The sequence below is a fragment of the Notothenia rossii genome (genome assembly GCF_949606895.1).
Source record: "Notothenia rossii genome assembly, chromosome: 4".
NCBI lineage: Eukaryota > Metazoa > Chordata > Actinopteri > Perciformes > Nototheniidae > Notothenia > Notothenia rossii.
In genome coordinates this window covers 25,012,170-25,033,043 of record NC_136902.1, presented here as the reverse complement: position 1 = coordinate 25,033,043, position 20,874 = coordinate 25,012,170, and the positions used below count along the sequence as shown (strand labels likewise).

Genomic DNA, 20,874 nt, shown 5'->3' with positions numbered 1-20,874 from the left:
TTGTTTGTTATCACCAAATTGTGTTCCGTGAAAATAAAGCAAGTTCATAATTAGATAGACATCGTGAGGTATTTTTTTTCGGTATAGTTTATGTTGAAACCGTTAGAGAGAGTGGCACACTTGTTAGTCTGTTCCAGAGCCCTAGAGAGATAAGAGTTACGACACTCCCATAGACCTCCGTTGTAAAAAATGGCGGCGCCTACTTCCGGGGTATGGACATCGAAATAGTTCCAAATATCGTAATTTCGGCATTGGACCTCATTCACATTACGGCGCGTCGATTAGTTCCAGAGGTAAGTTGCTGAAATATCGAACTCTTTTCAATTGTCAACTGTCTATATTGTATCAGAGGCCCTTTATGACGCTTATACTGGTCTTCATTTGTATATGCACAGCGTAATTATCTATATTTTATCTTGGTTGTTACAACCAATTTTGCTAGCATTGCTTGCTCGTTAGCTAGCGCGACTTCGTCAGCTTTGAAGGTAATATTTCAGTAATTAATCGCTAGCAGCTTATATATCAATGATGCTGGGTAACTAACAAGCAGGATTTAGATTGATTATGTTTTTTTTTTGTTATTTTGGTTTTTATCTGCTGAACCTGACCGTGTCAGCCATCCTTAGTCGGCTTTTTCTGTATGATATGACTTAACTGCTAGCACTAGTAGAAATGAGGTGGCGTTTGTGATAAATATTTCATTTAATATTTCATTGAATTTTGGGATATACTAACATTTCATTATGTGACATGTTGACTGTACTTAGTTTTTTTTTGTACTGTTCCGTGTTAACTCATCTGTACTGTACAACTAGCCTAACGCTACTTTTTAATGCTTGATGGCATGCTAGGATAGATTCCTTTGTATTGTAATATACACACTAGTTTAATGATTATGACCTATGTTGCAAATGTATTATCTTTTCAATTTACACACGGCATCTATTGCACGTCTGTCCGTCCTGGGAGAGGGATCCCTCCTCTGTTGCTCTCCCTGAGGTTTCTCCCATTTTTCCCTTTAAACTGTGGGGTTTTCTCTGGAAGTTTTTCCTTGTACGATGTGAGGGTCTAAGGACAGAGGGTGTCGTATTGTCATACTGATATTCTGTACAAACTGTGAAGTCCACTGAGACAAATGTAACATTTGTGATATTGGGCTATATAAATAAACATTGATTGATTGATTGATTGATTGATTGTTCTTCAAAGGTATTATTCAGTCTTAAAAAAATAATAGCCTACTGAACAGGCTACTCTACAGCAGTGAATGAACGATGAGCCTAAAACATGGCATCCAAAATGGCATCCAAAATGTTTATTTTTAACAAAATAAACATTTTTACAAAAAATAATAAGCACTTTTTTTTATTCAGCCTCATATGTCAGCCATGGCTGTTGTTGCTGCTGCTGCTGCCGGAGCCTGCTGCTGCTGCTGGAGGGTGCTGCTGCTGGAGGAGGGTGCTGCTGGAGGAGGGTGCTGCTGCTGAAGGAGGCTGGTGCTGGCAACGGCTGCAGGTGATGACTGCTGAAAGAAGAGGAGGCTGGAGGCTGCTGACGGTGGACCGGGAATGGAGATGCCAAGTACATCGATGGCAACGAGTAAGGTGTTTGGCAGTGGCCTACATGTTATGACCTTCGGTGCAGAGGTCTGTTGGGTCTTATTTGCCTTCTTACTCTGACTCTTGCTGCCAAGATACCCTTTATGTTTATCCTTCCTCTCAGCCCTGATGCACTTTGATGCAATCCTTAACCTCAGCCTGATGTACAGTGGGACAAAAAAGTATTTAGTCAGCCACCAATTCTGCAAGTTCTCCCACTTAAAAAGATGAGAGAGGCCTGTAGGAGTGGCTTCGTAAGAAGCATTTCAAGGTCCTGGAGTGGCCTAGCCAGTCTCCAGATCTCAACCCCATAGAAAATCTTTGGAGGGAGTTGAAAGTCTGTGTTGCCCAGCAACAGCCCCAAAACATCACTGTTCTAGAGGAGATCTGCATGGAGGAATGGGCCAAAATACCAGCAACAGTGTGTGAAAACCTTGTGAAGACTTACAGAAAACGTTTGACCTCTGTCATTGCCAAAAAAGGGTATATAACAAAGTATTGAGATGAAGTTTTGTTATTGACCAACTAAATTGTTTAAAAATCAGACAATGTGATTTTCTGGATTTTTTTTTCTCATTTTGTCTCTCATAGTTGAGGTATACCTAGGATGAAAATGACAGGCCTCTCTACTCTTTTTAAGTGGGAGAACTTGCACAATTGGTGGCTGACTAAATACTTTTTTGCCCCACTGTATGTTGAGAGGATCTTTTTCTTCAGGTCATGGCATGAGGGAAGGTTGCTGTCCAGCAACATGGCTTCTTGTTCCAGCTGTGACACTGCATTTGAGGACTCCATGAGGGAATCGCTCGTCCTCACACGGAACAGCTGCTCTACGTTCTGAACAAGGGTGAAAACCTCATCAGATGGACAGTAAAGTGCACCCCTTTCAAATTATTTTAATACCAGCAGACCAGCTCTCTCATTTTCACCATCACTGACATTTTTCACTAGGGCACATTGGCATTTGTCACAAAGTGAGAAGCTGATGACCCTTTTCACGATGTATCCTGCAAGGTGGTATAGCACACAGGACTCGGTTTTAGTGATGTCAGGTGGTGTTGTCAGGTCTACCAGCTGCTCCACTCTCAGAACGTCAGGAGGACTGCAGCTGCTGTTCTGCGTGTCCAGGAAGTCCATCCTCCACGTAACTGCCGGTATGCACTGGCGATAGGAACTGGCCCACGGTGACAGCGCGCAGTGCATATTGGAACTCTACAGGTGTTGGGACAGAGTTCCTCAGACGAATGGACGAAAATGTGTTTTCCAGGCAGTCTTGAGTGAAGCGGCTTGTGAGAACAAATGTGTGGCCTTGTCTCAACAGGTCATGCTGGACCTCCAGGATTATTGTTGTGGCCATCACCAGTCCTGTCTGGACTGGTTTCCAGCTGCCCTTGGGACCGATCTTCAGGCCCCGCAACAGATGGATGGAGTCCCGAAGGAAGCTGATGGCCTCATCATACTCCTCCATCTTGAAAGGACATGAGGTCAAACCAATGGTCCACCATCTCCAAAAACCACGCAGTGGTAAGATAGGACTCTGGTCTGTGCTCCTCCGCCACCATGTACCTCAGAGCAGCACTCGATGACTTGGAGAAGATGTGCATTGCTGAACTGACCTTCATTTTCTCAAAATGACTAGGCTCCAGGACGCCTCTAGACAGCTTAGGTGTCAGTTTTAGGGCCATTCCCTCTTGGTATGACACCAGATCCTTCAGGGGGCCAACAGACACCACACTGGACGGCAGCTTCTCTTTGTCCACCACATCCTGTGGCATGGTGATGACGTGACCATTCACCAAGGCACTCTTTAAATTCTTCACCACGTGTGGAACGTCAGGCATGAAGGACAGGTGCTGGTGTGGCTTCACAGGATGTGCTGTCCACGGCTTGGCATAGGTCACCCCAAAGGACTTCCACATAGCTTTATTGGGGCACCCCATATCAGTGGTGATGTTAACCACATGAAGCCCTATAGATGCCGCTGCTTCAACGATGGTGAGTATTATGGGCCGGTACACTGCACCGTCAGTAGAATTACCACTGTAGTGGTAAGCCACAACCTGTTTCCACCTCGTAGTAGCACCAGCCAGCATGAACACTAAGGCATGAGTGGCCTGGCCTTTGTGGCCAGGTAGTGTTGTGTTCCCAAACAGCCTCCCTGCTCCCAGATGCAGCTCCACGCTAGGGGTGATGGACATCTCATCCAAGGTGAGCACACATTTCTTCTCCATCTCACTCATGCCATCTGCCTTCAGCCTCAGCATATCAAACACCTCCCCAACACTCCTCGCTCCAGTTTGACGTGTTGCATCCTCCTCTGAATGGTCCTGATGTCAGGCAGAGGCATATTCATGGCTTGGAGGGTTTTATATCCTGTAGTGCCACAACAGAACCTTAGTTGTATTGCTTTTTTCACGGTTTCTTTCCCCCACTGTATCCCACCTTTTTTTGATTGCCCAAGTGCTCTAATTTGGTCTGTGTTGAAGATTTTTTTTAAACTTTAGATTAATCAAATTGTGTTGTTTTTTTAATGCCGAATTAATCCTTCTCTGGTTTACCAGAGCCCTCTCTGCTCTCTTTCTTAGTAATCTCTCCCTTCTCAGTTGCCTCATTAGATCCTCCACGTGAGCCCGGTCACAACTGGCCCTTGGCAGTCTGGTCCCTGGAGCACCTGACCCTGGCCAACTGGCCTCTTCATAGCTGACCCCTGACTGACTGGCTCCTGGCACACTGATCTCTTGATTGTCGGCCCCTGGCAGTCTGCTGACATCTGTCTCACTCTCTCTGTCTGTTATGTCCCTTTCATTCCCTTGGTACTCCACCTCAATATCTCCCTGAATCTCTGTAACAATAACAAGGCAATCTTGCTGTTATATGTGTATGCTGCCTTTACATGTGCACCTATTGTCATTTAAGGGTACACTAAACTCCTATATTCAGTGTGCGAAAAAGTACACGTCCCACCGTCCGGGACGTGTTATTTACAATATCGGACAAGTAGATATTTCAATTGACTTGTCCGGTGGACAAGTGACGTTTTTCGCCCTGATTTATTGATAAATTCAGTTTACAAAAGGCAGAACTCATTCGCAAATTGTCAGTGTCCGCCATTGTTTGTTTAGAAATGTTAGTTTCGGTTCTGCTTGTCGATTCCTAAGGGAATGCATCTCACCGCTTTCTGTACAGTTAGGGCGGGGCGGGGCAGCGCTGGAAGTGTAGCACAGTGGCAGGGTTGGGAAGCAAAACTATGTTCCGAGTAGGAACAAATAACAATTGTCCGGTACCGGGATTAATAAGAGTTGTGGGGACAGGAGGCGAGGCCGAGCCCCGCGGACCACAGCTCTCTCTCTCTCTATTCTCCGGATCAGCTGTTCGCTGCATGGTGCAGCTCAGCGTCTCTCTCTCTTTCTACACACAGCGGATCCGCTGCCCGTTTAACAGCCTCATCTTTTTCAAACTTCTTATGTTCTTTCTCTAATACGTAATGAAGGTTATTAAGCGTTTTAGCTCCTGTGTTGTTAATATTGACCGCCATTTCCTTTATGAAGTGAAGCAGCCTCCCTGTGTCCTCGCGCTGTCCTCACATCCCCGGACCCCCAGACTCGGAGGAGCACAGGGATGTCAGTATTGTTTATGAAGCAGGGTATAGAAAGTACATTATTGAAATGAAAATACTATTTATTTACTTTTACAAACAGTGAGCAGCTGGGCAGCTGCAGCATGTAATACACATGCGTCTTTGAGTTGTAGAAAAGCGCTAGGCCTTATTATTAGGCTACTAATAAGTAGCCTAATAATTAATTATTACTTATTATTATAAGCTATTATTATTAGCCTATTATCATTATATTTAAGGCCTAGCGCTTTTCTACATAGGCAGGTATCAGGCAGGTTGCAGTGTAACATCAGAGGAGACTGGGCCAATTGTACATTCTCAAACTGCACCACTTAGAACTAACTAAACAATGCAGAGATTATTTTTATATAATTGTATTCAATAACCATAAGAAATTAAACAGTATGAAGTGATTTGTAAATAGGAATACAGATTTGACTTAATGTTTTCATAAATATATTTTTCTCCCACTTTATCATGGGACTTATTTTTACTCTCAAAGAACCGAAAATAACCAGAATCGAAAAGCAGAACCGGAATCGTTCGAATCCAAACGATACCCAACCCTATGTGTGAAAATGTAAAATACGATGGCGAAGAAGAAGATTCCAGTGGCCCCAATTTTTGTCCATTCTGGACAAGTGAAAAATGTATTCGGACAAGTAAATTGCCAAACTCACTTGTCCATGGACAAGTACTCTCTAAAAACTTTTTCTCACACTGTTGACATTCATCTAAGTTCGTCTATTGGCAATGTTAAAGTATGAAGAAATCTGTAGATTATCTACATGTGGTATATGAATCTTCAGAGAATCCCTGAACCCTGGTAGTTTTGAAGCTGTATAATCTGAAGGTTGCATTAAGAGTGTAGTCTATCCTTGAATTATATAACATGGGAAACATTATTAGCTTCATATATCATACCAATGTTTGAGGTGCCATAATAGGTGTGGTCATCATTCCTGACATTAACAGCTGGAGGCATACTCCTTGACGTGGATTTCCTCCTTTTCGGCTTAGGCCGATGTATAAATACTGTTGGAACAGCATCTGGCCTCAACTTCAAATTTCCTCCTGATTTGTTGCCAATATATTGGTCATCTTCAAAGTGTACCTGTAGGTAGGTAGGTAGGTTTGATCAGTTTCCACTGCACACTTCAAATGTCATTGAAGAGTCATAATTATCTACACTTGGAAATATGATGCCCTTTAAAATGTTAACAAGTCATGTCACCTCTGTGAACATGACTTACATGACAGAGTTTTCTGCTGTTGTTGTCCTCTGTCAGACAGAGGTTTTGTCCGTTGACCATTGCCATCCATCTCTTCCTTCGCTCTACGTCCTTAGGGAAGCCATACATCCGTAACCCCTTCTCGGATCGATTAGAGCATCCAAATGCTGCACATCCAACCATGGTATGACAACTGATCTATTAAAATGCAATATAAACGAAAGTGCCATAATATTTGTTGTGCAAGCATTTTAACATGAATATTGCTATGTCCTCTGTTCAGTCTGCTCCCAACTGTATTCTCTCCCCTTATTCACCACTGTTCCTATTCTTGCTCTGCTTTTTAGGGCCCAGGAAACAGATGAAGAGGATGTCCCTTTCACAAAGGAACCTTTTTGTTTTTTTATTTGTAAAGTTGTTGTTCGCACAATTATGCTTCTGTTTTTCACTTTTTGGTGTCCATTGTTCAGCCACTGTATTGGTAAGCAACTATTTGTTTTGGCCAAAATGTGTTATTCACACTCCTGACTCCAGTTTGATGTGCTAGATTCTCCTCTGAGTGGTCCTGATTTCAGGCAGAGGTCATGGCTTGGAAGGTTTTATATCCTGTAGTGCCGCAACAGAACCTAATATGAATTGCTTTTTGCAGTTTCTCTTTTTTTTTTATTGTCTCGTCGCTGGATCACCTCCCCCTGGCAAAGTGGCCTCGTCATTTTTATTTTTATTGTTGACAAACCTGTTTTTGTTGCTCTGTTGAGCCATGGTTCAACAGGAGCTTCTGTAAATAGTTTTGTAAATAGTTTTAATATTTATCATAGTAATCATTTTCATTCTCCCACTCTGTCTCAATTTAATTTATCGTTTCTTTGCCCCACCATATGTTTTGTTGTCCAAGGGCACTCATTTGGTCTGTGTTGAAGATTGTTTTACACTTTAGATTAATCAAATTGTGTTTTTTGGCTGAATTAATCTTTTTCTGTTTAACCCTAACCCTCTTTGTTCTCCTTCTCATTCATTTTACTTTGTTTTGTTTTAACACACATCACTTTTTTCCATACACTGTTCTTAATACTTGTTCACACATTTGTTCGTCTCTTTAAAGTAAAGTGATATTCATAGTCTTAACATGATCATGCTACCCATGCTTACATGAACACAAGCGTTTCCCTCCAAAAATGTAAAACGTATCTAAGTAATAGGTTACTAAGCTTTCCGTTGTCACCCTGCCTCTCCAGATGCAAAACTGTCAATAAAAAGTATGCAATAATGCAATTACAGCTGAAAAAGTACTTGGGTGTGTGTGTGTTTTTTTATATATATATTTACCATTCAATAACGCAATCGCTGCTGTCTGTCTGTCCCATAGAAGAACATGACAGCGCAACGCAACTATACTACGGACGTGACTGCCCTGGCAGTGACATCAACATAGCCTGCTTGTGCTACCACACTTTCCCCTCAAAATATCGTTAAATAACGAAACTTGGAAATAGTGCCAATCCGTACAAAGTGTAACCACATCATGTAAATATGAAAGCAATCTTTACAAAATAACAGCGTTGGTTTAATCTATGACTATTTTGACCATGTTCGTGTTGTTTTTGCCATAGAGAAGCATTGCCACGGAAATGCGTTTGGAACTATTCCGGCTTACATAAACCACGTGGCCGGCTGGCGGCGACATCAAAGAGTGTCGTAACTCTTATCTCTCTAGGGCTCTGGTCTGTTCCATTCTTCTTCGTTTTCCGAAGCCGTGGCTTGGAAGCACACTGGCTTCGTTTCTGAGGGAAGTGACTTGGAAGTACGCGACTACCAAGCCAGCATCCTCACGATTGAGAAACGGACGTTTTTTCAATCGCGAGGATGCTTGTCTTCCGAGTCACTTCCTTCAGAAGCTAGGCATGAATCCTTCCTGGCATTCGGAAAATGAAGAGTGGAACAGGCTAGCAAGTGTGCAGGTGTGCGTCATATGAGAGGCCCCGCCTTACATTTCCCCCCACAGATTTGGGGAAATTGGTCCGTGCCCAAAGCATTGTGGGGATTTTAAGGATGCGAAGTCTACCCATGTGCAGCCTCTAAATTACCCCCAAACCAAGGACGCGGCCTCGGTGGAATTCCAAGTATGCTGGAGATTGGAACAGTCCTTCGGCGGCACTCGATGACGTAGTATCCTTGAAATATTAGCTTGGAAGCCAGTATCCTCGAGATTGAGAAAGGGCCAAAGTCACTACCCGATCTGTAGCTCTGCCCGATCAGCAGTGCGCATGTGTGAGATGGTCCGCCATATTGGACAACTCCGGACGGCAACCCAAGTAGGACAGTTTACACAGTGGCTATTAGCAAAGCTCAAAAATAAAACGAGAGAGAGATGAGTTATTGTTATTACAACGTGACCGACCGCTGCAGTGGTGGCTGCTCTTCCACGGGAGTTTATTCTCCTGTTAGCTCCAGGTTAGCTAATACTTTAGAGCGGCCTCTCTAAAGAATGCTGTGTGACTGTCACACAAGCAGCTGATACATATCCCCAATTTCCCTTAAGTATGTGTGTCAGTCTGAATTGACGCTGTTTGGCATCACAATGCTGTTATTAAAGTGTCTCTGCTATAAAATGAGTGATGTTAGCATAGCAACCGAAGGTAAACTGACTACTTGGTAATGCTATCCTACTGTGGCATAAGCCGTTTTCTACAGGCACATTTTACCGGCGTATTTTTCATTATGATTCTACTTCTGATAGTCGGACACGACAACCTGTGCAGCCCATGTATTGATTCCATCCGATAGCTGCTATAATACAAAACAAAACGTCTGCCTGCTCTCCACAATGATCAATAACAGGGAACGGATGGTCACAGTAAGGTGCAAATAAACAGAATCACACGAAGCCTGGTTAGTGTTGCCTGACTTTATGAAGTGTGTTTCTTTTTATAAATGTGTGGTTGCCTTCTAGTCACTTTGCTCAGCACTACTGCTTGTAGGCAGGCATGACGAGACTCTTCAGTCGACCCATGTTCAGGGGAGGTGGGTTTAGTTTCCTGCACGCCTCGATGTAAGCGACGCCGCCTCTTAGCTCCGAAGCTCTTGCCTCTAGACCGACATTTTTTGGAGCTGGAAGTGAACCGGATTCCGGAGCTAAGAGGCGGCGCCGCTGCGGTGTGAACAGGAAAAAACTGTACTTTTCAGGCTCCAGCTCCGAGTCGGAGCTGAAAACGCGTTGGTGTGAAAGGGGCATGTGGCACTCTTGGTGCGAAGTCAGGTTGGAACAGTTTGGAAATGTTGTATGTTTTTTCCCCAAAACTTTGCCCATATATTTTGTAACATATCTAAATTACACATATCTAGTAAAAGAACCGTACATTTTTATACCGTATTTTCAGACTGTATTGGAATGTTCTTCCTGTACCAAAAATGGTCACTACCGAAACATAGTAAATACACTAGTAAAAAAGTATTATATGAACCTGTTAAGATTGTTTTACCTTCCCTTCTCTAAATAGTATTTTAACAAATATTTATTGAGGGTTTTCACAATTAAATCAATGCAATAAAATGTTTAATCAAATTGAAAAGTTCAATTTATACAATTCATAAAAATCATAATGCAAACTTTCTTTGAGAAATGCATAATACTGATCATATTGATTCCAGAGTTGATTGTTGAAATTGAACATACATTAAACCAACCAGTATCATATAATTTTAGTTGATAACTCAATAGGCCTATACTTAATTTTTTACAAAACATAGTGTTTCGGTAGTGACCGGAGTATTTTTTTCTCAAGGTTGTATCATATTCCCTCAACCTTATATCTTAATCTTAACTCATAACATGCCTTATGTTGAAGTTTGAATGTTTGGAGCTACTGACCCAGAATGAGCACTTTAGTTACAGGCTGAAATAGAGGGGAATGAGGCTAGCCCTAACTCATAAACGAACAGAAGTCAAAGTGTATACTGTAATATAAATACATTTGTTTTGATACATGTCGCGTAAAACACTGCCTAGATTTAGAAAATACCCTTAACATTTGTGTACTTTTAAATAAAACTCAGGGTAATTGATCAAAACATTTTGACTTTGAAAAAGACACATTATAAAAGGCAAATATTTTAATATCCATTATTAAAAAAAAGAAACATTGAACAACTTCAAAAACAAATGGGCATTGATGAACAGCAACAGGTACATATCTCAATAATTGTTACAAAACTGATAACGAAAAACTACTAGGTATATAAAAACAATCACTACTTTTATGTACAATGTGGTAATTCATAATACTGATCATAAGCACACATAATCCTAAATTGTTTTACTTTTAAAGCATTAAAGTGCTCTTTTCGACCAGTTGGTAATTAGTGGATTAAAGTATACAAATCAGATAAAAAATATTATCATGGTACAATGTCAAGTATTACACAAACACATTTGACACAAATATAATTGCACCATGGCTAATCGTGCTTGATAGCAATCTAAAAATAAAACCATATATTGATTTATATCTCCTGGAATGTTGCTATTAAATATCCACAAACAAGTGCCATGAAGATACACATAAGTACGTACACAACTAGCTATAATTATTATACAAGGACCTTGCCCTGCAAGGTTTTTCAAATACACAGAAAGACAAAAATGCTACAGTCTTGTCTAGTGTTGTGGCAAACAGGGATGCTATTCCCAATTTATTATTCACAATTCTGATTAAATCCCTGTTAATAACATATATAATACTGTTTTTTTTCTCAACTGTTTTGAAATGTCTTTCTTTACAAGGATTACAGTCTTCCTATGACTTAATAAAAAAGGTAATGGATTAAATGTGTAACTTATCATAGTATATGTCGACTGATTACACACTATTAATACTAAAGCTCATTCAACAATTTCAAACAATGAAATGAGAAGGGTATGCTGAATATCACATTTCTATAGTCATTACAAATATACATGACTGTGTTCCCATAGATGTGAGATTTCTTTTAAAACCAGATTTAACAAACAAGAAATACACCATTCTGAATTAAAATACCCCTTTTCAACCACATCTACTGACTCAAACATTTACAAGATACAATATATACATTTGTACAGATGAGAGGAAACTGACAAAGCAATAAATAAGTCAGCTTAGAACAAATGTTGCCTATTCAAACACAAGTTGTGAAATGGTTATAAGTCTATTGTGACATTTGTGCGATTGTCATTTTGTTACATTTTATGTTCGCTGTTGATGTAAGTGGATGCTGTAAAATAACTAAATGTTTCATGTATTATTTCACACTTCAGCCAATACACATTTTGGTTTGCAGAAAAAAATACAACACATGTCTGCATGCACTTAAAAGAGTCCCAAAAAGTATATTCCTCATTTGTGACATCCTTTTGTGTTCACTCTTCTGGGTTGAACAATTGTTCAAGCACTAAAAAAAGACAAGTGCATTAGCAGACTCAAATGTCCATCAATCAAAGTCAAACTTGCTTCTCTGCAATATCACTGACTGAAACATAGGGTGGGAACCGAAACTCGGTTCCAGGTGAGAACCGATAAGAAAATGCCGGGTACCCATACAAAATACACAATTTCGGTTCTGCTTAACGACTCCTAAACACGGTAGACCCTGTATTCCACTGCGCCGCGGTGACCCGGTGGAATACAGGGTAAGGGCTGACTGGCCATCTGTATGTTCTGGAGAATCACAGAACGGCCGGTCGTCAGCGGGCCGTATACGGCTGGCTCGGTACGCTGACGGCCGGCACCACCCTGAATTTTTTTAAACAGCATCATGTAAGTTTCGCTGACAGGCGATAGAGGTCCACAGTTGCCCCGCAGCGATGCTTCCCCCGCCCTCCCGTAGACAGTTCACGAGCTCAGTCACTTCATAACAACAAAGATGGATCGCGGTAAAGGCTCTAAAGTGATGCTCAACAGAAAAAGACAAGGCACAGTGTAATGCCTGTTAATAGCTTGCCACAGGCATAGCTCAGTTAAAATAAAGCACAGCTATTGTGCAATATATTTGTATTGCATGTATATTTTTTATTTGTGAAAATGTCAGTTAAAGCTTAAAAGAATAAAGATATTTTTGTTATCTAAACGTTTGACCTCTTTCTTTTACAATTTTGGAATCGAAACCGGGAATCGATAAGGACCGGAATCGATAAGCAGAACCGGAATCGATACATTTCAAACGATACCCATCCCTACTGAAACATGACATCAACACCTAAAACAACATTTAGAGACCCAATCCACATGTGTTTAATTATTATTTTTTTAAATAGGATGATGCTGACAAAAGTATTGGAGAAACGGTCCAAAGACTTTGTTCAGACTCAATGAACATCACTATCCATGAACTCCTCCTTGATGGAGTGCTTGCTACGTGACAGCTTGCAGTCGGGCATATCAAAACCAAAGTCAGCCCACTCATCAGCACCCGTTGCCATCCCTGACGACCCAATAACACCTGCCCGGTTGGGGATGGTGATGGTGTGGCGGACACGAAAGTGCACAGCCTCCATGACGCGCTGACGTTGGAGTTCCCCACTGGCAGACCCAATGGCGGCCATGGCAGAGGCAGTCATGTTGCTGCTGGAGCGAAGGAGCTGCTGGCCATGATAGTCATGGTGATGAGTGGAGGCAGGCAGTTGGAGGGGAGCAACTTGTTTCATGTCCTGCAGACCTCGCCAGATTGCAAGGCGGAATTGCTCCGGTATTTTCAGTGCAGCTAAATCCTGTTGATGGCAAAAAGTTAGACATTGGAGTGTGAGAATGTATGAGAATGTAGGAGAAAACTCTGAACAAGGAAGGAAAATAGGAGTTCATGTGCATCGTCTGTTTCCTTGAAAATGGGAGGCTGCTTATAACAATACTCTACATCACCACTAGGGGTCCTAAATACTCCACCGGGTACCTTGGGCAAAAATACTTCAATGCTTTGCAAAAGCTTTCTATGGGAGCAATTGTTTGCTCTCTTCTTACAACGGTGTTTTGCTGCAAAACAATTTTCTTCTATTTTTTTTCTTTCTATGAACTAGGGCTGTCACATTATCAGATTGTTGATACTGTAGGCCAAATCATTAAAGAGCATCTTGCAGGTTTTTATTTTTTCTACATTTATGCTTAAACTCGCTTGAAAATTACAATTAAAAAAGTGAATGCAGGATTTGATATGTTTTACGAGACATAAGGGCAGGAATTCAGAGGGAAAGGAGCAATTTTGAGCTCTGCTCTTAAAAACGGCTTTTTTTTAAGGTCATACGTCAAACGCGTCATATTACATCACACAGGGGACACATCTCCGCTCTCTGACCGCGGGTATAGTAGAGTTGCGTTGAGTAGAGCGGTTGTGTTTTAAGGAGCTGGTATTTTTCGGTAGTTTTACATTGTATTTCACCATTTGTAATCATGGTGCAGTATTGTGTTTGTGCAGGTTGCAAAAATACCAGCCTGTCAGGACATCGAGTCCACAGTAAAAAGGACCGGAGCTAGCGTTCGTCCCTGGGTGCGTTGTGCATCCACCTCCCTGCAGCACATACTCTCCACAGCTTTATCAGGAAACCGTATTACTTCTCTCTCCCCCCCCCACTTCGGTACACGGCACCGTAAGACATTGCATTAGGTAACGCTGTGGTGGCTGTACTGCTCCAGCCGTCTCCTTTGTGTTTGTTTGTTTCCCCCTGTCTGTGTTGTTTGTGTGGACGTGGTGGCTGTCACTCCTGGCTCCCGGCTTAACCTCCACTCACCTGCTGCAATCAGCTGTGCACCCTCCCCGACTACACACCTGCTTTCCATCAAGCCATTTACAACGGCATATCAACGGAGGCTCCACAACCTTTCTCCGCCAGATCATCAAATATCAGCCGTATCTCCTCCGGTACACAGCACCGTTGAGTTGCATTAGGTAACGCGAGATACGGCTGATACTTGCGCATTAGTTTCTGTTATGGATCAGTATCAACAGTCCTGCCAGTAACGTTACTATATTATCAATGTTACTTTAGTTATAGCCTGATATATGATAGCTAACTTTACAATGTTGTGATGTGACGTTAGCTAACATTCTGTAGCTAACGCCGGTCACTCACCAAGATAGCTGCCCAGTTCTCCACTGGTTCTCCTCACACCACAGCTCAATTTCTCTCCGATGGCCGTTATTTCTTCTAATCCTTGGCTACTCCTGGTCTCTTGGACGCCTAGCAGGCTCATAATTCTAAGGTTGTGGTCCGTCATATGCATTCGAATATTCATGTTCAACTTCTTCTGTGTCTTCTGTGTCGAAACTAGCATTGGGATCCATGTTTATTAATACGTTACACCGGCCGCTCTCCCCCTTGTGTCCCCCGTGTTACGTCACAAGCGGGAGGTCACGTGCCGAGGGTTTTTTATGCGGAAGTGAACATTTCTTACCAAAACGACGCCAGATGTCACTGTAGTGTATATTTTTGTATATTTTTTTGAAAATCTAGTGTCTTCATCATTTTCCTACACATTTATTCACAGGTATCTTTAACCTGGAAGTTTCTCTTTAACAATAAAGATAGATCGCAATATCTACCAACATTTTGAACATTAAAAAAATAGAAATGCTATCAATCAAAAACTCAACTTCACTTAAATTAACTACGTTTTGATTGGAATGTTTACTCTTTTCTGGCAAATGAATTGGGGGACGGAGACAACAGGAAACGCAACAAATTATTTAAGAAGCACTGGATTATTCACTTTAATATCATAGGTTTATTATAAACATGATTTAAATATTTAATATTTGAATATCACAATTATCATTGCTACAGGTATCTAGTTTCACCCTTATTCTGAAGAGCAATTTGTCATTGTTATAATTCACTGTGAGATTGTGTGTGCAGGAACGAAGAGGTTACCTCCATGGTGAGTGTCTGGAGGTGGTAGATAGACTGGAGGCCTTGGGAGGTGAAGTACTCAATGAAGTTCTGACAGCCCAGACTGGTTAGAAAACTGTAAGAGGAGAAAAGCAGGGCTGCTTAGACTGCCATTGGACCACAGCTTCAAAAGTATGACTTTAAAATCCACTTGCTTAACACTGATGAAAGGTGTATTTATACTTGAGAAGAATACATAATATCCTTACTAAAATGTTAGGGTCAGTATTTATTTTAGACACAATTTTAGAGAAAAGTAACTTATTATATTTCTTTATTATCTAATTAAGTTTGTAACTGAGTGTAAGATCTAGGTCATAGATTGAGGCTCAAGTGTACAGAAAGTTTACATCTTGACAGATGCAGTGGAAGTAAAACAAAAACACATGCATTTATATTAATGATTCATAAGGCCATTCTTGCTTTGATGAAGAACCTTTATTATAAATACATGAAATGTTAACGTTTTGGCAACATACAGTGTAATTGAAAAAGAAGCTAACTGTACAATTTAACTGTACAAAAAGACACAACAATCTAGAAACCCAAAAAGTGGAAAAAGAAAAAATGTAACAATTGCAAAAGCAAAGTCTAAGTATTGAAACAACTGCATTGACAAGTTATCTTAGAAATATATGGAAAAAAACTGTTTTCAATCAAACAGAACATCAACAATGAACATCTCTTTTAAAGAAAATGTGCTGTAGTGCATTGCATAGGATGACTATACATAATGACAGTGAGAACGACTTAAGATTGTGTATAACATCTATATAAGTGTATGATACCCATTTGGGGTTTTTGGGTGACATATCAAACCCTCTGGCAGCCATAGTGGAGGTCTACAACTCTTGAGCTGCTTAGCTGTATGAGCAGCATAAACAGACATGAATAATGTGCTGTTTTTGGATAGGAGCTCATTACATTTCTAACTAGCTTGGACAAGAATATCAACTGTTTTGCAAATTACTTTTCGGCAGCTAACAAAGATACATTTGGTCATATTTCATTCTTCTGCAGACCCAGAACCATTTAGTGGCTAAACTGTGGTAACAAACATACCATTACACACTTCACTTTTACTTAACACATTACTGAATGAATCTTCGACCATAACATTTAAATAACGTCCTCCATTTTGTGTGTATGTAAATACATTATTTCCATGCAGCCAATTCTTAAGTGGACCTTCATTATGGCACCAGCCATGGATTAGAGTGAGGAGATTTCTGATGTATTTGCAAGCTTCTACAAAGCAGCCATAATCCAATTTGACTTGTTTACTAGATAACACAGTTCCATCTAAACACATTGGGAACTTTTACAAAAAACAGTTTGACCAAATGTGCGTAAACAATGCCAAACAAACTATCGGTTTTGGCATCAACTTGGCACCCATTAATGCTTAACCCAACAAGTGCATCTAATTGTCAGCAGGCCCTTTACAGGAGGATAAATAAATAGTGTCATTGGAGGGTGAGGTACCTGACGAGGCTGGGGTCAGGGTTATATGGAGGGGGTGGGCTGCAGTGGGAGGCAGACACTATAGTCTGACTGTTGTGGCCACCATTCATATCACCATTCCCCTGCATGTGGTGGCTGTTGAGCATGTTAGAACCTGTGAAAAAGAGGGGTGATCAATGAAATAATAGGCAGCAGAATTGGTTTTAAACATGCAATGAGTTTAAATGAACGTGATTTGATTCAGACATGCAGTAAACACCTACCCATATGAGCTATGGATATGGGGGCAGAGGGGTGTTGCTGGTGCTGCTGCCCCACCAGCTGGTTAACTGAGGACTGTTTGTTGAGGCCTCCGTGGGTATGAAGCTTGTTCATGTTGGACATTGGAGAGTAGGAGGAGGGGGATGCTATATGGCTCCTTGAGAAAGGATGAAAATTGGGTTAAGGTTAGAGAAATGTCTATATTGTTTGTTACTTAGTGCAAAAAAACATAAAGAAATAAGGAAGTCAAAAAGTATTTAAAACTTTTACCTCTTCCTTTTTCTACTCATAGACGTCAGCAAAAGCAATGGTTATCAAGTAAACTGTGTGTTCTTTATGTACCTTATTGTGTGTGTTTGGGAAAATCTAATCTTTACAGTCACACTTTTAACATACAGTCTGTGTTCCAGCTGCTGTCTGTGTGCCTGTGCATACGTAGGTGTTGGAGTGACTCACGGTCTCTGCAGAAGCTGCTGCTGTGTTTGTTGTCTGTAGGAGTCCACCAGCGGTTGTGGCACAAGCTCCACCAGCTCCAAACTGTCTTTAATTTTCATCAGCAACTCAAAGTTCTCCCGACCACGGACCTACACACAACACATAATGACAATGACTTGTGAACACATCCTTTTACATTTGCTCTCAGTGTTTGATACCATTTTATTGTCTTGTAGTTGTTGCATCAGTGTGATAGACTCTTACAGGAATATAGTAAATTTCTTCTTCTCCATGGCGCCTCTTCCTCATGTTAATATTTGGACTGGGAATATTTGGTGGACTCTGTTTGAAGTCTGTAAAGGACAGAAACAGAATTATGCTCAGGATACAAATTAAAATCACAATCTCTTTTAGGATAAATACATCCTGGATGTTTTTGGTCAGTGTTTATTGTTAAATGTATGGCAACAGCCAAACAGAATTCAACTTACTGCGCTTGTTGGGACAGCCATTTTTGGCCACACTGTCATTCAGGGCCTGTTGTTCCCTGAAGTGATCCTCGTCTGCTTTGCGGTCTCGGCCGGGACATGCACATATCCGTCCTTCAAACGACCTTCTGCCCAACACTTGACCACTGCAGAGTGAATTGAGGTTAAAAATATACTTAGAAAATGTAGGTTATTTAACACTCCATGTCTTTAGTTTTCAGTTTAGTTTTATTTTGGTTGATCAAAACACTGCAAAGCCTCACACAATTGTATGTATATGCTAAAAAGTTCATCATGGTAAATGGAACTGAATATTACATAATAGAAGTGCATACAGTCAGATGTGTTGTATACATATTACACATCTGATTTTATGCACTTCTGCTACTTCTGTAGTATGTCCGGCACTTTGGGATGTGTCCTTTATCAGTAGCCAGTATACTGTTGTAGAAAAAAATGGCAAATTCAAAATGTCCATTTAAAATTAAAGTACCAGTGCCAGAAAGAATCATAATACAGCACATTACAAAGGGCAGGGCATTTTAGTTTGATTAAAAAGAAGAACCTTGTTTGCAATTGTGACTTGTGGACTTACTCCCTGGTCTCCAAAGTGATGATGATGAGGATGGGTCTCCTGTTCATGCCACCCACACAGCTGCTGTTGCACATGAAGTTGTAGAGGATGGTTGTGAACTCAGTCCCCACCTGAAACACAACCCAGTGGATCCCACCAATAAACGAATGTTAAATTGTGTTGGTTTAGTTACAGTAAATATGGCCATCCACCACCAGAGGGCAATGTTGTAGAGCGCTTTGATCTGAGGGAGGCAATGATGCTTTCAATCATCTCCTCAGGTGCAACAACACACGTGATGAATTCTCACTCTTGCACTTGTTTGGACTTGTCAGGCCTCTTTATTTATAGATGTGTTTCCTATTAAGTTCCTCACAGAAATTGACGGGATCTTTGATATGAGGTCGACTGATCCATTGTGACTTTTGGATAACATCATTCCGGTTCATTGTAAAAACTATGAGAGACATCTTCAAGATATTAAGATGTAAACTTTAGCAGAATCTATATCTCAAAATCCCTTCTCATATATATGTTTTATGTTTACTGTGGACCATCAGTTCTGTCCCTAATGTACCTAATGCAATTCATTGTGGGTCTCTGATACACAGCAGATGATGGAGCACCAACCTGTGGAGATTCATACGGCAAGAATACACTCTGCCTGCCAGTGACAGGATCATCCACATACTGAGAGAGGTTATTCCCCTCCACTCGGATAAGGTGACTGGCCGGGGCAGCTTGACCTGGTGAGACAAGGATGGAATAAGAGGTGAGGAGTTGGTCAATCTTAGTCCAAGCATCACACATAAAAGACTGATTGCACAACATACAATGTTTGGTAAATTATGTATACTGCATGATTTCACAGTTATTTACTTCCTAACACATCATTTTCCCCCCCAACAACTAAATAATTGGGCATACTATTGGGGTCTGTTAAGGATCAAAAGACCAGATTTGTCGGTCATACCATCATTGAAGTCTCGTCCTAGTTCGTGGTTGGGGCAGCGTTTGACAACTTCTGTGACGTGCTCCGCCTTCTTGTAGACGGGCATGGCTCTGAGGATGCTGCCATGAGGAGGAGAGGAGGCCAGCTTGATTTGGATCGGACAGGTCTTGGCGATCTGACAGTAGAGCTTCTTCAGCAGGGGAGAGTACTGGGGGGGAGAACACACAGGACCAGAGAGGCTCGAGTCAGTGGTCTGGTTTGATACATGGTGTTTAATGATACATGAAAGAGCTGAGACATTAGGTATTCCGAGATAATATACAATCAGTTGCATGGGATGTGTTCTAATACTTTGTCCAACAAAATTATTATAACAGTTATGCGAATACATTTTTTTTCCTATCTGCAGGAAGTTGTTCTTTCTCCTTGAGTTATCAAACAAATTCCTGAGCAACCCGCTGCAAGTTAAAGAGAGAGAAGAGAGTTGTCTTTTCACATTTTCATAAACAGTCAAGAAGCAAACGAGATGAAAAAGGTGGCAGGGTTAATCTCTGCTACCAGTGACATCATAGCAAGAATATTGTCTCAGGAGGGGAAATATGTTGAAATAACATGTGATTAAATTCAATCAACACTGATAAAATAATTGTTTTGTTATTTTAAATAACTAGGTGGACAAATAAAGAGCTGGGTAATAATGTGAGAATAACAGCTGCCTTCGACCACAGGATCCTTTAATTATCACATACAATTATAACTGGAGAGAACCAATTGTGTCATTTCAGGAAATAGAGAGCATGAAAGGAAAAGGATTGGGAAAATACATAAGGACGGTAAATCTGTGGTAAATTATCGTCTGTGTAGTATAGGTAATTATATGGCTTTAAAATGAATAAATGATTATTATCAGACTGTTTTTTTGGCAGCAATGTGAGATGCTACAACTGGTGGAGGGAAATATGCTGAGCCAAGTCTTTAACCATTCCTCAGTGAACAAGCATTTTCACATGCATGCATGCATACGCGCATGTGTGTATGTAAATGCAATATGCATCCAAAGACACCGGGAGAAGTGATGGAGAAGCCTAAACATGTCCCAACACAATCAGGACACCTCAGAAATATTTCCTTTGGAAATCAAACAGAGCTTTCAGAAAAATATAAAAAGACTGTTATCCTGTTATGAGTATGAATACATTATACAATAGTGCATGTGGCTAATACAGTATTGTAGAGTACAGAGAGAGTGACGCAATCGCACTAATGAATGGTCAAACCCTACCTTTTTCATAGACCCATTCATAGCATTCCTTGAATCCCATTCATAGCATCATGTTCTCCAA

The 20,874-nt window shown here is 41.0% G+C and overlaps 1 protein-coding gene and 1 long non-coding RNA gene across 10 annotated transcripts in view; one reads left to right on the top strand and one right to left on the bottom strand.

Moving 5' to 3' along the window:
- The first annotated feature begins 127 nt into the window (after window positions 1–127).
- LOC307038187 lies at window positions 128–7,735 on the top strand. Of its 2 annotated transcripts, none has more exons than XR_013807918.1 (4): window positions 128–293; window positions 1,374–1,599; window positions 4,202–6,630; window positions 6,794–7,735. It is a non-coding gene; the product is annotated as an uncharacterized lncRNA (long non-coding RNA). The 2 variants fall into 2 exon arrangements; XR_013807919.1 differs by having other exon boundaries at window positions 1,374–1,604.
- Window positions 7,736–10,538: 2,803 nt separating this feature from the next.
- The window catches only part of tp73 (tumor protein p73), a 30,018-nt gene continuing 19,682 nt past the window's right edge, over window positions 10,539–20,874 (bottom strand). For all 8 annotated transcript variants that reach the window (XM_079673528.1, XM_079673534.1, XM_079673531.1 and 5 more), the window contains 10 exons: window positions 19,553–19,739; window positions 19,210–19,325; window positions 18,601–18,710; window positions 18,009–18,151; window positions 17,782–17,870; window positions 17,539–17,666; window positions 17,085–17,239; window positions 16,843–16,975; window positions 15,340–15,433; window positions 10,539–13,188 (listed from right to left, as the gene is read on the bottom strand). In XM_079673528.1, the coding sequence (XP_079529654.1) occupies window positions 12,787–13,188; window positions 15,340–15,433; window positions 16,843–16,975; window positions 17,085–17,239; window positions 17,539–17,666; window positions 17,782–17,870; window positions 18,009–18,151; window positions 18,601–18,710; window positions 19,210–19,325; window positions 19,553–19,739 (1,557 nt within the window). In that variant the 3' untranslated portion in view covers window positions 10,539–12,786. The remainder of the gene's footprint in view (window positions 13,189–15,339; window positions 15,434–16,842; window positions 16,976–17,084; window positions 17,240–17,538; window positions 17,667–17,781; window positions 17,871–18,008; window positions 18,152–18,600; window positions 18,711–19,209; window positions 19,326–19,552; window positions 19,740–20,874) is intronic.